This window comes from Gouania willdenowi, chromosome 7, assembly GCF_900634775.1.
Source record: "Gouania willdenowi chromosome 7, fGouWil2.1, whole genome shotgun sequence".
NCBI classification, from domain to species: domain Eukaryota; kingdom Metazoa; phylum Chordata; class Actinopteri; order Blenniiformes; family Gobiesocidae; genus Gouania; species Gouania willdenowi.
Genome location: NC_041050.1, coordinates 16,991,385 through 17,006,839, shown reverse-complemented (window position 1 = coordinate 17,006,839; position 15,455 = coordinate 16,991,385). Strand labels below are relative to the sequence as shown.

Here is a 15,455-nt window from a genome sequence, read left to right as displayed (position 1 = left end):
GGCGGCTCTTGATCGATGACTCTGTGCTCGGTGTTGTGACAGACACCTGTTTGGACCAATCAGAGCGTTCTATCCCCACCCAATGAAAAACGCATATTTTCGACCAATGGTTGGGGTGGATGCGAATCACATGCCAGTTTCGCGGCAAAAAAGATTTCGCGCGAAAACAGTCAGTATCTTGTTTAGACGTTGATCAGCTGAGACAATAACAACAAGAACGGGCTGGAACGGGGTGGCAGGGGGGCGAATGTGACAGGACCGTCTGCGGGGTGTGACTGCGAAAAACGGACACCTGTTGGTTTGATTATTGCCAATGTTTTTTGTGTTTTATTGGTTTTTATTCGCAGTTTGCTCGCACTGCTTCCTGTGCGCCCCGACTAAACGAGGGGACTGCAGAGGCTAATAAACCGCTAGCATGCTAACATGTCCTTTAGTTTCACTTGTGATTGCGGAGCTGTGCTTTGTGACAGAAGACCGATGCACATCTTTTTAGTTGTAGCTCGGGTGTTTTGAAGTTACGTCTGTATATGTTGTGTAGCGAATAGTTCATTTTTATCCTCACTTTTGGAGGCTAGTGTAAAGTTTCCATGTCTTCAAACTGAGCTCACCTCAGCGCTAATGAGCATCGATGCGGGTCGATCGCGATGATGTGTTAGTGTTTTAGATGTTTGTAAACTGTTTGGGCGCTGTTTGTTGTTGTGTGGTTAGCTAGCGTGTTAGCAGGTTGTGTAGCCGCAATGAGGCAGTGTGGACAGGCCTCGGCCCAACTGTACTCAGTCAACACAAAGAATTAGCTGCTGTGCTAACTCTGTGATCCACTGGCTAATCGGACACAACATGTACGATGATCAGACCTCATATCGTCGGCTAAAGTAACACATGTATGATTCACTGAGCTGTGTTACTTCATTGAACCGATATCCAGTTTGTTTCACATCCTCCTGGACTCCTGCCTCACCCTGTGTCTGTCATTTGGATCTGATCACGATTCCCAGTAAGCTATTACTTAGTGAACCAGCTGAGATACATTTTCAGACATGTCTGTGCACCATCAGGTGATTTCACCCTGCTTCTACAAACCATTCTGGGGTTAGTAGCCCCTCATTCAGTTTGTGATTCCCCCCCACCTCCACCTCCATAAAGCCAGTGGTGGGTCCACTCAGTGACACACACTGCCATGTCAGAGGCTCTGATCACAGGCCACACTTCGGAGGATCTGTTGGCTGACTTTGAGACTTTGTTGAACTCTGGAAGCATCGACTTGAGTGAGGAGCACCAGATAGTGATCATCACCACCCCCAGCAATGACGGCCTCCACCCCGTATCTGCTCCCACCAGCACGGGGGAGGTCCTGTTGTTCGCCACCCCCCAGGGGTCAGCTGATGTCCCAGACAGGAGGCGACCAGCACTGGGGAGACCCCCGGTAAGGAGGGGAGGGGGTAACACACAAATCCATTGATCACAACTTAGAATATGTAATAAGTTGTTCATCTTTCCTCGTTAGGTAAAAAGAAAGTTGGACCTTGACAGCGATCATCAGTATGTGAGCACCACCCGACCGCCCACCAGCCAAGCCCCGCCCTCCACGCCTGCCCCTCCCAGAGGTAAAACACCACGGATCAGTCTGATCGTTCCACACTGTGACCTCATTGTCCTCACAGCCACATTTAATTCCGACATTTCGGAGACGTGACGAAGGTGCTACTGACTGAACTTCCAGTTAACTTCAAAACAAGAGCCCTGTTTACAAAAGTGTTCAACGAATGGAAGACAAAAATAAATGCTTTTGTTTTGAAATGGTGATGTTTGATTACTAGCTTGAAGCCTATCCCAGGACGATTTTATGTTCCTCTCGCAGTGCATCATGGGGCGATTGAGTATGACTAGTTTGCCCAGCGTGCATTCTTCAAAATTGTCCTGATCTAGTATACATCCTGGTATCTCTCCTTTACTCTTTTAGTCTTTTCATTCTTTCTAATGTGAAAGCACCATATACTCATTTTGTAGTTACGTTGGTATGTGATTACAAACACAGCCGTGCAGTAGGACCAAAGATCACTCCACTGTAGCTTTACTGAGAGACATTTCTTGTGGCAATGTACCCTTAAATTCCATAGTATTCATTTGGTTTATGTAAACGATCTGTAGTTTTTTTTTTTTTGTTACAACGTTTTAGCTGCCATGTCAGCAAAAATAAAACCAGGTGGATGGAAAAGTCGGCTGACGAAACTGTGTAATTCAACACGTGGCTGTTTTCATCAAACTGTTTCAACGTTTCTTTAACAAACATTGTGTTCTAAAAAAAAAAAAAAAAAAATGGAAATGATCAGATGTTTCTATTGCAAAGCAGCAGATATCAGGAGAGTTGAATTATTCTAGACCAGTGGCTCTGACTGCCATCTTATTTATGTGTATGTTAATGGTCAGTGTTCTTTGTCTGTTCTCCTCCTCCAGTTGATTATTTGATCCTCCCCAGTTTGTCTATAATGAATACAGTTAGTAAACAGTCTGAGAACTCTGCTCGACCATTATTCAAAGATTTTAGTCGGGTTTTTTTTAATTGTCATGGCCCTCCCCTTAAGCAGAGAGCGTTTTAGTCATTTTCTACCCATTTAGAGTGATGATGTTGATACGAAAAACTAAATATAAATGCAGAAAATCAGCAGAAATATTTGATTAAAAAGCCAACAACTTTCACATTATGAAAATGATACCAGGCCACTGTTTTCTTGAAAGTAGTGATGTTTCATCGTAACATCTGAGCCACATGGTTCCAAAAACGGGTTCATTTCACCTACAGGCCAGGATTCCACTCACAGGTACAGTATTTTCACATCAGGTGTGATGCATTGGATCTTTGCGTCTGTTTAGGCTTTTGGGGAAAATGTATGAATAATATATTTCTCTACATAAATAATCACATGTATATAGGGATGTCTCGATACAGCTTTTTCATTTCCGATATTATACCGATATTGCAGCCTTATTATTGATATTGAGCTGATATCAGCATGACTCATACATACTTTTATTACTATTTTTTTCCTTAGTAAAATAATAATAATTACTTGTTTTGTAGTGTGGAACGTTAGAAAAGTGATGTCACTCAAACAGAATAATAGTCGGCAACAGTAGGTATGAGAAAAACTGACCCCTTTATTATTAACCAATTGGTTACATACATTTTAACCTTTAACACAATATCTACAGTTTTCTACAATTGAACAAAAATAAATGAAAAATGAATTGGGCAAAAAAAGGAAATAAAATAAATAAATCAGAAATTTGAATCTAATATTGGTTTTTAGGCGGATATCGTACTGATATCAGATCGGGACACCCCTACATGTATATACTATTTTCAATGTACTAATTTCTCTGTGTGTAGATTTTCCCCAAAGTAGGATTTGAAGCGAGCCCTTCAACACTTCTTCCAGCTCTGTTCTGATTTATGTGACTTTAGGAAAGCGCTTGTTGTACTAGGACGCGGTCACTGACTATACGTGTGGAATTGGACAATTATGTACAGAGCAGGGCGATTTTCATTCAGAAATAAGTGCTGAAAAAAATAACAGTGCTGATTAACAGTGCTGTTTATGTTTTTGGCTTATGATGTGAATAAAATGTAATATTGGCTGGTGGCACAAGGGAACCAAGAGCTGATAGATAAACAAATGTCCACCTCCAAAACCAATAAAAACCTGAAAATGTTCTCCCAATTTCAAAGTAAAAAATAAATCTATTATAAAAGGTTATTATAAAATAGGTTATTATATTATAATACATAATATATAGAATAAAAATACTAGTTTTTCTTATATTTGTTTTGTGTATTTTATTCATAAAAATGGGTCAGCAGACAAAATAAATCCCGTAACTTATTGATCGAAGTCAGTTTGGGGGTCCTGGACCGGTTTGGTATGAAACGGGTCATCACCAGAACATTTAGCGTCTCATATTTCAAGAAGAACTCCAACTAATCCCTTTAGTCTGTTTTTTTTACACCCTGTCAATTCAATGTATGAGTTTCATTTGAATTTATTGATTATTTAAAAGGGACAATGCACATTAATAAACACATAAGCACATAAATGAGCCAGAGTTAGCCAAAATAGGCTAGTTTTCATCTGGTGTCCCTGGTCAGATTTTAAAAGGCAACCTAAAATGTAAAAGGTATTAAAATACAGAGAATACAGCATGACAAAAGAGCACAGTTATAACAAAACATTACTAATAAAACAAATCACCGAGCCAGGACTAAAATAATTGATGATAAATGATTCACAAAGAACTTGAGTTTTGCTGTTAAAGTCTGAGCAATGCTGAGAGATGCTTCCTTTCTCTTCCCATCTAGTCGCCCGCAGCACCTCAGAGAAGTCCCGCTACGACACCTCTCTGAACCTGACCACCAAGCGCTTCCTCAACCTGCTGTCCCAGTCCGCTGACGGCGTGGTGGATCTCAACTGGGCCTCACAAGTCCTGGATGTCCAGAAGAGGCGCATCTATGACATCACCAACGTCCTGGAGGGAATCCAGCTCATTTCTAAGAAGTCCAAGAACCACATTCAGTGGCTGTGGGTGAAATAAAGAAACCTTTAAAGCATTTTTAAACATCTCATTGAAGTGTGTGTGTGTGTTATTCCCTGCAGGGGGAATAGAATCGATGCAGCACTGGTGGCGCGTCATAAGGAGCTGCAGAGGGAGCTGTGTGATCTGACAGAGGCGGAGGAGAAGCTGGATGAACTCATCGCCAAATGTAACCTGCAGCTTCGCCTGCTCACAGAGGACCCACAGAACAAGAAATATCCTTTACTCTCACTGTAGTGCAACACCTCAGTGACCATGTGACATGTCTGCTGGTAAATTCCCATCGTCGTCATCTGTCCTCCCATCTACCCTCTCCACGCAAACAGAGATGTGTAAAGAATGTATCTAAAATATATTAAATTATTAAAAATAAACATATTGCGTTATTGGCTTCAATTATATACAAACTATAAGCTGAGGAAACGTAAAGAAAAATGTATTTAAGTTTAAATTTGGTGTTGCACCTTTTCCCTCAAACCAGTATTAGGTCATATGATGAAGTCAGCTTTAATATGATTATAATCTTTATGGTACATGGTAATTCACTGAATCATAAGCATCCACAGCCTGAGGAACAGACAAACTGTTTCAAAGGTGATCTATTGACAGAGTGTAATAGTTCACAAAGATCACACAAAAATACTCCTAGTTTTTGTCAACTATATGTATTTAAAAGGCAAATGTTAGCATAGTGACTTAAATCTATGCTGAAATATGAAAACTAGACCAAACCAGTCAAACGTGTCCAGTTAATGTGCAGAGGTGGGATATAATGATGAAATGATCAATGTGGAAATAAAATTAACTAATGTGGGATAATACAACGTACATAATACATTAGATGAAGCCATTTTCTTTAGTCTTGTACAGATTGGGTTGAGTAATAATATTGTCGCATTTGTCCAAATTGTAAACTAGACTAAATAAAAAAAAAAAAAGTGGCAAAGTGGTTTACACTAATTTAAAGATTCTTTTTTATTAGTTTAAGATGCATCTGTTACATCTGTTACAGCTGTGTTCACACCTGTCTACTGCTTTATTTGCACTGTGTGTATGTTGGCTGAACTAAACTTTTTGTTTTTTCTTCAAGTCAACAGAGAAAAGTATAAATCAGATGAAACTGAGCTGTAACTGTCTGTCCAGCAGATCTACAGTTCATCCTGACTATTTTGGAAATGATCATCACTTTGATAGGAAGCAATGAATACTGTAACTTCATCAGTTCTAATCATTGGATTTCTGTTTGGTGTTTCACTTTTCTGCTAAATAGTGCCGAGCAGACATGGACGGCTGATTTTTATGCAGCCCCCCAAAGTTAAAATGACTCCAAAAACATCACAGATGATAGAAAATAAGAGAAAAATATACGTTACGGCAATGAAAAAATTCTCAAGGGACTTCAGAAACACACAACAAACATGCACAAAATGACTCAACACATTAAACGACAACAAAACTCCACAAAATGAGAGAGAAATATACAAAAAACAGGCCACACCCTTTGTTTCTAGTATTAATGCTCAGATTAATAATCTACCTATTAAAGCAAGAAACGTCTGCATGTGTTTGTGGTGGTTACGTTTCAAAACTTTTATTTTCATGTTTGTTTGACCGTTCGCTGTTTAGACTGGACGTACGGGACCCGGAAGTTCTGACGTGACCCAGAAGTTATTGACGTGCCATGGCTGCGGCTGTGTTGGATGCAAAAAATGCAAATATCTCCTAGGATACGGCGTTATAAGTGCTGATATATTCCCCACATGCTAAATAATCAAATGTGCACCTTGGATGTACTGTACATGCTGAATGCACACAGAGCTGTTTGGAGAGAAAGTTGCGACAACGAAAGAGTTCCTGCAGGTCCGTTTTTTTTTTTTCTCTCCACACGCATTTCAACAACATTTGACGGAGTATGTGCATGTGCGTGTGTGAGAGAGAACCCACGGGAGAGATGGAGAGAGTCACTCACACACACACACACATCTCAAAACATGCCATCACCCCACATAAGATAATAAAAATATACTAAATAAGTAAAATCAAACAAAAAACTAAACAATATTTATACAAAAAGTACACAAAACAACAGAAATGCACAAATATACAAAACGGCTCCAAAAACACACAAAATGACTCCAAAAAACATACATTACAGAAAAATACACCAAACGACAACAAAAATATGAAAATGACTCAAAATACACAAAAGTAAATACTGTATTTATACAAAAATACACAAAAGTAAATACTGTATTTATACAAAAATACACAAAAGTAAATATTTATACAAAAATACACAAAATGACTAGAATCACATTACAATGACAACAAAAAACAATAAACAACTGAAATATACACACACACTGACTCCAAATAACATACATTACTGAAAAATACACCAAACGAAAAAAAATATATAAAAACGAGTAAAAAAAAACAAACACATTTATCATGCACATGTCCTATAGAATTAAACCAGGAAAATCACACACGCTATTTTACTTTTCACCCGCAAATAAACCCCTTTATAACACTACAGAGTACTGAGTATGTACACCTCTTTGTACATCCAACCTTCAAACACATACTCATTTGACCATAATTGACAACGTTACTTAAGCCCCCACTATATGAATACATACTTCCGATGGGCACTGTACGAGTTATTTTAAATGCTGACATCAGTGATTGTAATGTGGCCCTCAGATCAATCACATTTTTGTGGCCCCGCTGTGACAAAAGTAGCCCACATTCATACTCTGGTGTAGTCCCCCAAAGCATGTGCTTGGTTAAATGAACTAATCTGATGTTTGTTTGCTTGTGATGAAATGGCCACTTGTTGCCTGTGTGTAAAACATTACGGTTCCTTCATGGTGTCATCACGCTGGGCTACGTGGGCTGTCGAGACCTGAGGGGATCCGTCGAGTCCCCGGACCAGCTGGTGATGGTGATCAGAGCTCCACCTGAGACCCAGATGCAGGTGTCTGAGCCCAGTGAGGTCAGCACGCACATTGTTCACGCTCCTTGTGTCCCTCCATGTGTTGGTCTTTTCTATCCTGAATGTGTGCATCTTCTGTGCTCTCAGGGTTACAGCGTATCACTGAAGAGCACACGGGGAGCCATCAACGTTTTCCTCTGTCCAGACGACAACTCGGGTGTGTGCAGTCCTGTAACAGGAAGCAGCCCTGCTAAACTCAGTGCTGAGCCCTCCCAGGTTACACCACCACACAGCCAACCTGCTGAAGCCTCGCACGCCACAGCCACCCCAGAGGTGGGTGTGTTATCACCTGCATCTACGTCGTCCACCATAACCGCCGCCTCCCAGGAGGATCCAACCTCGCTGATGATGGGTGTGGAAGCAGGTGAGTGGCAATAATCTCACGTGATCAAACAAAAACAAAGAAGAAGCACAGCAACAACCAGAAAACACAATACGTAACATGGAAGTGGAGGGAATATATATATGGTAGGAAAAAAAACAAAAAAAAGGTCAACCAAACTTTGTTTCAGGTCGGCCATGTTTTTGTTTTGTTTCCGCCTGCTTCCTGGGTTCTCAAGCCTGCACACGTTACTTAACGCACTTTTTCTTGTTAGTCTGAGAATAATACTATTAATCAGCCCTTATTGTCATATATGCACAGGCACATACACCAAATTAGTCATCTGTCTTTAACCCCTCCCTGAGGACCAGTGGGCATCCACTGGTGTAGCCACAAAAATAGAAACTCAAAGTAAACACAGTTTCCTTGTGGAAAGAAACAATAACCAAGCCATGCTTTTCAGTGGAAAATGCTGAATATTTATTGTTGTTTCCTGCAGGGACTGGAAAAAAATGATTGCATCAAAAAACAGCAAGTCTGTTTTTATGTTTAGTTCTGATAATTATATTAACTATTGGCCTAAAACATGTTGTGATCAAAATACATAAAAATTCCTATGCCAGTCGACAAGTAACGTGATTACCATATGATCCCTAACTAATGTGAATGGCTGCTTAATACGACTTAATTTGAGGAATACATTCTGGATAAACTGACCTCAAATCTCTGACCAATCACATGCTCAGACAGACTTGATGATGTCATTTAGTCTGAGCTGATAACTAAGCATGCTGTATGGGTAACAGCCCAGCCAGTCAGAGGCAGGATGAGGTGATAAATGAGTCTAAGCAATTTTTAAAGCAATGTTTTCCATTTGTAATCTTTAGCTTCATTTTGTTTTTAATATTCGTATCAACATGTCGACAGAGCCGCTGCTGGGAGGTGACCCGTTTTCTGCTCTGGGAGACCTGGGAGACTTTAATCTCTCCCCCCTTTCCTCCTCGGACTTCCTGAACGGAGAGGGACTACCCCTCGCTCTGGACGGCTTCATCAACCTGTCCCCCCCACAGAGCCACGACTACCACTTTGGACTGGAGGACCACGAAGGCATCAGCGAACTGTTCAACTGTGACTTTGGAGATCTCTCACAGGTTTTGGGGGACGGATAGAGGTTAATGGGGGTGGGGGTTGTTATCAGTTGTACAGCACTTCATTGGCTCCTATTTGGGCTAAGTATAGAGCTAGGCTTTAGCATAGCTATTTAATTTATTTATGTTGTGTGATGGGAGGTTTGTAGCAGGTGAGCGTTTTGAAGGTGGTGATGTTTTAATCCTTTACGCGTGCGGTGTTTACGTGTCCCAGGGCTGGTTTCCTCTACGCTGATAGACCTACAGTACATGCTCCTTCACAACCTGCAGGTTGTAGTTTCACAGCACAATTACACAACAGGAATACAGTTAGTTTTTAGAGTTGTAAAAACATGTTCAACATCCTCTGTATCTTTACACAGGATTTTCCATTTTTAGAGTCTAAGATTGTGGATTTGTAGTAATTTTTACCGCTTGAGGGTAGAAAAGTCGAGGACATGTTATGCTTTTATAAACAACATAAGTCTCCCATCATAAAACACTGACCGTCTTTGGCTCGTCCCACTCAGAGCCTCGTGTGTGACTTCAATGAAAGGAGGGTCCCAGACAAATAATACTCATGTTTTTGTAGAGTTTTCTCACAATTGGGGGAGAAAATGGATTGCGGTCATGAAAAAGGAAAAAGATTTGAATGTGTAATTCCATCTTCTTTGGTGCTTGTAATTTGACACCAGCCTCAATATTATCATTTCTCCACAAATGTCATTCAAGTTGTCTTGTTATTGTCAAGCCATTTGATTACATTGACTCAGCTCGTCGTGTGATTGTAACCTTCATCACAATTTCACCTCTTGTAGTGTGAAACCAGCCTCATTATATATAAAAAATGTTGATTTTAAGTAAACTCTTAATTTGTATCTATAGCATAACAGGTTGAAATTCATTGTCATTTAACATCAGCATCATCACTGTTAATATTCTGTTTAGATATTGATGTGGAAGTTGACGTTAAAGCAGAAAGTAATTGGCAAGTGTCAGGATTGTCTGGGATTTAATGTTTTATAATATGAAACATTTCCTGGTGTGTTCAGTAATACACTGTAGACTGTTAAAGATGAATACATTTTAAACGCTCACGTAACTGAAAAAAAGCCACAACAAAACAGAGCACAACAGGTTCTTGTTGGAGAAATACTATGCGTCACTTTATATTAAAATTATTACATCACAGCACTTTTCAATTGGTCCAAAATTTTCCCTATTTTTCTCTCAAAGTCAAGATTTTAAGAACTGAAAAAACTCTATTTTAAATTGTAGTGTTTCTTCAGCGTCCAGGAAACCAGGAGGATGTAGATGGTGAAGTGATGATATTGATAAATACTGGATAGGTAGTTTGTTAGCTATAGTTAGCTGTGGTTAGCTTTAGTTAGCTATGTGGTTAGCTAAAGTCAGCTGTGTGGTTAGCTAAAGTTAGGTATGTGGTTAGTTATGTGGTTAGCTATAGTTAGCCTTGTGGTTAGCTTTAGTTAGCTAAAGTCAGCCATGTGGTAAGCTATAGTTAGCCTTGTGGTTAGCTTTAGTTAGCTAATGTCAGCTATGTAGTTAGCTGTGTGGTTAGCTGTAGTTGGCTGTGTGGGTAGCTAAAGTTAGCTATGTGGTTAGCTATGTGGTTAGTCATGTGGTTAGCTATAGTTAGCCTTGTGGTTTGCTTTAGTTAGCTAAAGTCAGCCATGTGGTTAGCTAAAGTCAGCCATGTGGTTAGCTAAAGTCAGCCATGTGGTTAGCTAAAGTCAGCCATGTGGTTAGCTAAAGTCAGCCATGTGGTTAGCTAAAGTCAGCCATGTGGTTAGCTATAGTTAGCCTTGTGGTTAGCTATAGTTAGCCTTGTGGTTAGCTTTAGTTAGCTAAAGTCAGCTATGTGGTTAGCTATAATTAGCTGTGTGGTTAGCTGTAGTTAGCTGTGTGATTACCTATAGTTAGCTATGTGGTTAGCATTATAGCTATGTGGTTAGCTTTAGTATGGGTAGCTGGTGCAGAGCAAAGTCTTACAGTGATGGATTTGATGTGGCGATGTAGGAGATTTGCATTCCCAGTGAGGTTTTTTTTGTTGTTGTTGTTGATTAAGCTGGATCAGCCCTAGAGGACCACAGACCTGCATGCTTTAGATGCTGTTCAAACACACCAAACGGGTGCAGGACTGCGGATGTCCAGGAATCATGTTTGGAACTTTTTGTATTACTGGAGCTTTCACTGCAGTCGGGTCACTGCTGTGGGTCCATTCAAGCACGACTGCATCTGGAAGGATTCAAAGTATAGTCGGGCTAATGTTTGCTAATGTTCAGCGTATGCACTTCAAATATGAATTCAGAGGGTTGATTGTTCTGCCTTAAATCAGTGACCTATCAGTTAAAAATGGTGTTGGATAACATGATTGAGCAGAGGTCACACTGGGTCCATCTGATGATTGTTTGGATTCCTAGAAAAGAAGCAATAATGTCACGTCGGCTTGTTCTGTGTGAGAGCCGTCCTTTTCCATGCATCATCGTTCAACCTTCTTGTATTTAAGTTACGTAAGCTAACAAGTCAATTATTTTATGTGTTGGACTTTTATCCTGTGTGGGTGAGTATGTGTTAAAAATGAAAAAAAAAAATGTTTTTTTGACTGTTTTATTTATTGTTTGATGTTTGTATCTGGTACACAAATGAAAGTTGTTTTTTTTGTTTTTTTTGACCGGAAGGGACTTTTATGTTTGTAAATCTTGGCAACATTGCTAATGTGTTTTCGTACATAAAATAAGAAGCGTTTGTGCCGCTGCTGCTTTTTTGGACTTTATTCATTGCTTTTATTTTGGTGTTTTTCTCTCTCATGTGCAGCCTTGACATCAGCCTGTGAGGTCAGAAGCAAGAAAGAATAGTTTTAACCATTTTCGCAGGTGTGAATTATTTTTTACCTTAGTCTGAATTTAAGAAATACTTTGTTGTTACTGGCTTTGCTGCTGATCTAAGGTTGAATGTTAGAGGTTTTGTATGTGAACTCAGTTAAATTAAAACTACAGTCATCTCTCAGCGATAAAAACAATACTTATACAACTTTAATGTGTAGTTTGATGCATGTAATCACCGCTTTGGACATATTTTAGCATTTTTTTAAATTTCATTTGTACAATAAGTTTCAGGCTTTTGAGTTATTTACCATTAGATTCTCACTTATCTTTTAAAAGTGTTGTTTATCTCTGCAGGACAAACGCAGTGCCTTGTTGATGAAGTCAGGGCTGACATTTTCTTTTTTTTTTTTTTGTAAGAACGTTTTCAGGGTTTTGTTTGGAAGAGTTTGCACTTTCACTTTAAAGCAGAATAATTTGCCGTGTCTTCTACGTCCAAATTCATCAGAAAATAATAATAAGAAAAAATTCAAGTGTAAAGCCTTTCTACATGAGTCATGTTGGGAATGCAAGGAGATTTTTGCATTTCTTGCATTTTATTTAATTTGGTTAAAAGAAGAGATGTTTGTACTTTCCTATTGGGTCTCACTGTCTTCTTTTGTATTCGTTTTTTTGGACAGAATAAAGAAACTATTTTGATTCAACACATCTGTCAGTCTGAATTTTACAGAATGAAAACCTGGAGCATTTCTACAACTAGTAAAGTGCCTGTCGGAGGTATGTATTCATATAATGGGAGCTTAAGTAGAGGTGTCAGTTATGGCCAAATGAATGTGTTTGAAGCTTGGATGTTCTAATTGGAACACTGATGACATCACTGTTGATGACATCGTCAGTGTTTTAAAACAATGTTTTTAACATAACTTCCAGAGTGCATGGGAAAATAAATGGGATATATTTACTGTAAATATGTATTTTCTTTTGGTAACCAGAACATCAATTTAATCACTTATTCCTTGTCCCATTTATCAATTTTCCCAAAAATGTCATCCAAATCTGTTCATACCTTTTCAATTATCTTGCTAACTGTCAGACAGTGTTACACTGCATTAGCTTAGCATTAGAATTAGCATAGCATAGAATTCTGACACTTGATGACATCAGTTAGAACATTCTAATTGGAACACTGATGACATCACTGTTGATGACATCAGAACATTCTAATTGGAACACTGATGACATCACTGTTGATGACATCATCAGTGTTCTAAAACAATTTATTAGTGTGCACCAGAGCCAATCACTGGAGAGCCCACCCCCACGCCCCACCCATTTTGGAACATTGGAATATTAGAACATTGAGTCATTGGTCTTACCTCTACAGTGATGTCATCAGTCCTACCTCTACACTGATGATGTCATCAGTCCTACCTACAGTGTGATGATGTCATCCCTATGTTCTCATCCAATCAATGGAGAGCCCACGTCACGCCCCTTTTTGGAACTTTGGAACGTTGGAATATTATAACATTAGAACATTGGTCCAAACAAATCTGACATTGTACACCCTTGAACCAAGCAGCAGGCATGTTGAAAGTCTCAGCTCTGTCCAAGAAACTCTAAAATTCTGGATGCACACACTCGGGCTATGCGCAAGCTGTTGAAGTTTGAGGTCGATCAGACACTGCGTCGGGTCGATATTCGCTACAAACAAGCGCATACAGAACATTCTTGCTTTTATAGATAGTTGTGAACTCTGTTTACATTACATTCATTCATCCAAAACTAGAATAAATGCATGTACACTCAAAAAGAAGCGGTGTTGTTTATATATTCTTCACCAGGGGGCGCCATTTACTGTTCCACTAGGTAATTTTAAAAGCTCAAACATTTCAGGTGTGTGTCACTTATAATTTGATTTAAGTTCACAATAACACACAGTTATTTAAATTATTACATACATTCAGTCAACGGAATCTACCGTAGCTGTTTTCTTCCACATTGCTTTAAAAATCTACACCCAAGTGTTGACATCCTTGCATGGGTCAAACTCGAGGCCCGGGGGCCAAATCCAGCCCTTTGGAGCAACAAATGCGGCCTGCATGTGAAAGTAAAAATGACAGAGAAAACCTGAATCATTGTGTCAATGAAATTCAACAATATTTGCAGGGGCTTACAGTTTATCCGGTGTTTAATCACAGGATTGCGGTCATTTTTAATGTTAAACAGTTGAAAAACTCAAAATTCCTACAAATTCCTTAAATTTTCTTTAAATTATCACATAATATTTCCCTTAATTAAATAGAATCTGGTCTCAAAATCCAGGAAAATTAAATTGAAGATCTTGTTGGTACTGATCTTTATCAATAATTGCTTGGATGTAGTTGGTTTATCACAGATTATGTATTTTATATATGCACATAAGGGCAAACCAGGGCACAATAATGTTGAAATGTACTTGTTTTCCCCTGAACAAAAATGATTTTAACACCTCTGGGTTACAGCATGTTATCTATCTTTATAGATCCGCCGTAGTCAAGGTAAATGAAGTTAAAACGTAACTGGGAATATTGACATTGCTGGAAGTTGAAAGCTGTTACTTTCAAACCTTAATTCAATTGTACAAACAGAACCTAAAAATACTTTAATATTTATTAAAGGATGAATTAGGATCACAACAATGGCTATAATGTATCTAACTATATTATTTATTGTAAAAACTCCTCTCTGAATCACTGTTTGTAAAATAATAATATGTAAAATTATTCTATAACGTCTTTCGAACAACTATTAGAAAAAAAGTGGAGGTTTTTTTTGTTGTTTTTTTTAAATAAAGTGGTTAGACAGTGGTTCCTAACCTTTTGTAGGTCGTGACCCCATTTTGATATAAATGTTCAGCGACCCCAAAGACTTTTTTTTTTTTGTAGAATTAGTTTTAGATCATGTTTATTAACGTGTGCTACAAACACAGCAGTACGCCACCTCACTCCTTTTAATTTCAAATAGATGTGTATTTGAGAATGTTTAAGTATAGGATAGTTATTTGATGTTTATTGTGTATTTGAAAAATAATATAATTATTTTTTTTTTTTTTTATATATATATATATAAGGTGTTTTTTTTATTTTTATTTTTTTAAGCAATTCCAGGCGACCCCAAGGTTGAAAAACACTACACACTATGGTTCAGAAGTAAAAGCTATAAGATGATCAAGCTTAGGTCTTTCTCTACAGAGAAGCTCAAACAGGCTTACAGTGACCACATGAGGTTAAACCAGGAGCTTTGTTTTCAGTCTGTTTAAGTTGGTGTGATCAAAAATGTCATGTTTGTTTTGGCTTTTTCATCTGTTCTGTTAAGATTTAATCAATCAATCGATCAATACCTGCTGCAAAAAGGTCATCGGTTTGACCTCCTTGCTCTGTAACACATCGATCCATGATTGCAGCAGAATATGACAGCAGTGGCCGGGCCCTGTCGTGTGTCTGTGCAAAAAAAAAAAAGGCAACAGAGAATGAGTGATGCTTATCAGTGGGCCGGTGCAGCATGTTTGTCATTCTTCATGCTACATGTGTCAGACC

The 15,455-nt window shown here is 38.8% G+C and overlaps 1 protein-coding gene across 2 annotated transcripts; it reads left to right on the top strand.

The window, feature by feature from the left end:
* Positions 1–175: 175 nt before the first annotated feature.
* Positions 176–11,756, top strand: e2f1 (E2F transcription factor 1). 2 transcript variants are annotated; one of them, XR_003674492.1, is made up of 8 exons: positions 176–1,423; positions 1,505–1,604; positions 4,355–4,574; positions 4,650–4,802; positions 7,471–7,585; positions 7,673–7,949; positions 8,835–10,631; positions 10,834–11,756. XR_003674492.1 is itself a non-coding variant. In XM_028453193.1 (7 exons), exons 1-7 carry the CDS (start codon positions 1,178–1,180, stop codon positions 9,074–9,076), a joined length of 1,353 nt encoding a protein of 450 aa, XP_028308994.1. In that variant the 5' UTR covers positions 176–1,177; the 3' UTR covers positions 9,077–11,756. The 2 variants fall into 2 exon arrangements, 1 of the variants encoding a protein (XP_028308994.1); XM_028453193.1 differs by having other exon boundaries at positions 8,835–11,756.
* Positions 11,757–15,455: the final 3,699 nt, after the last annotated feature.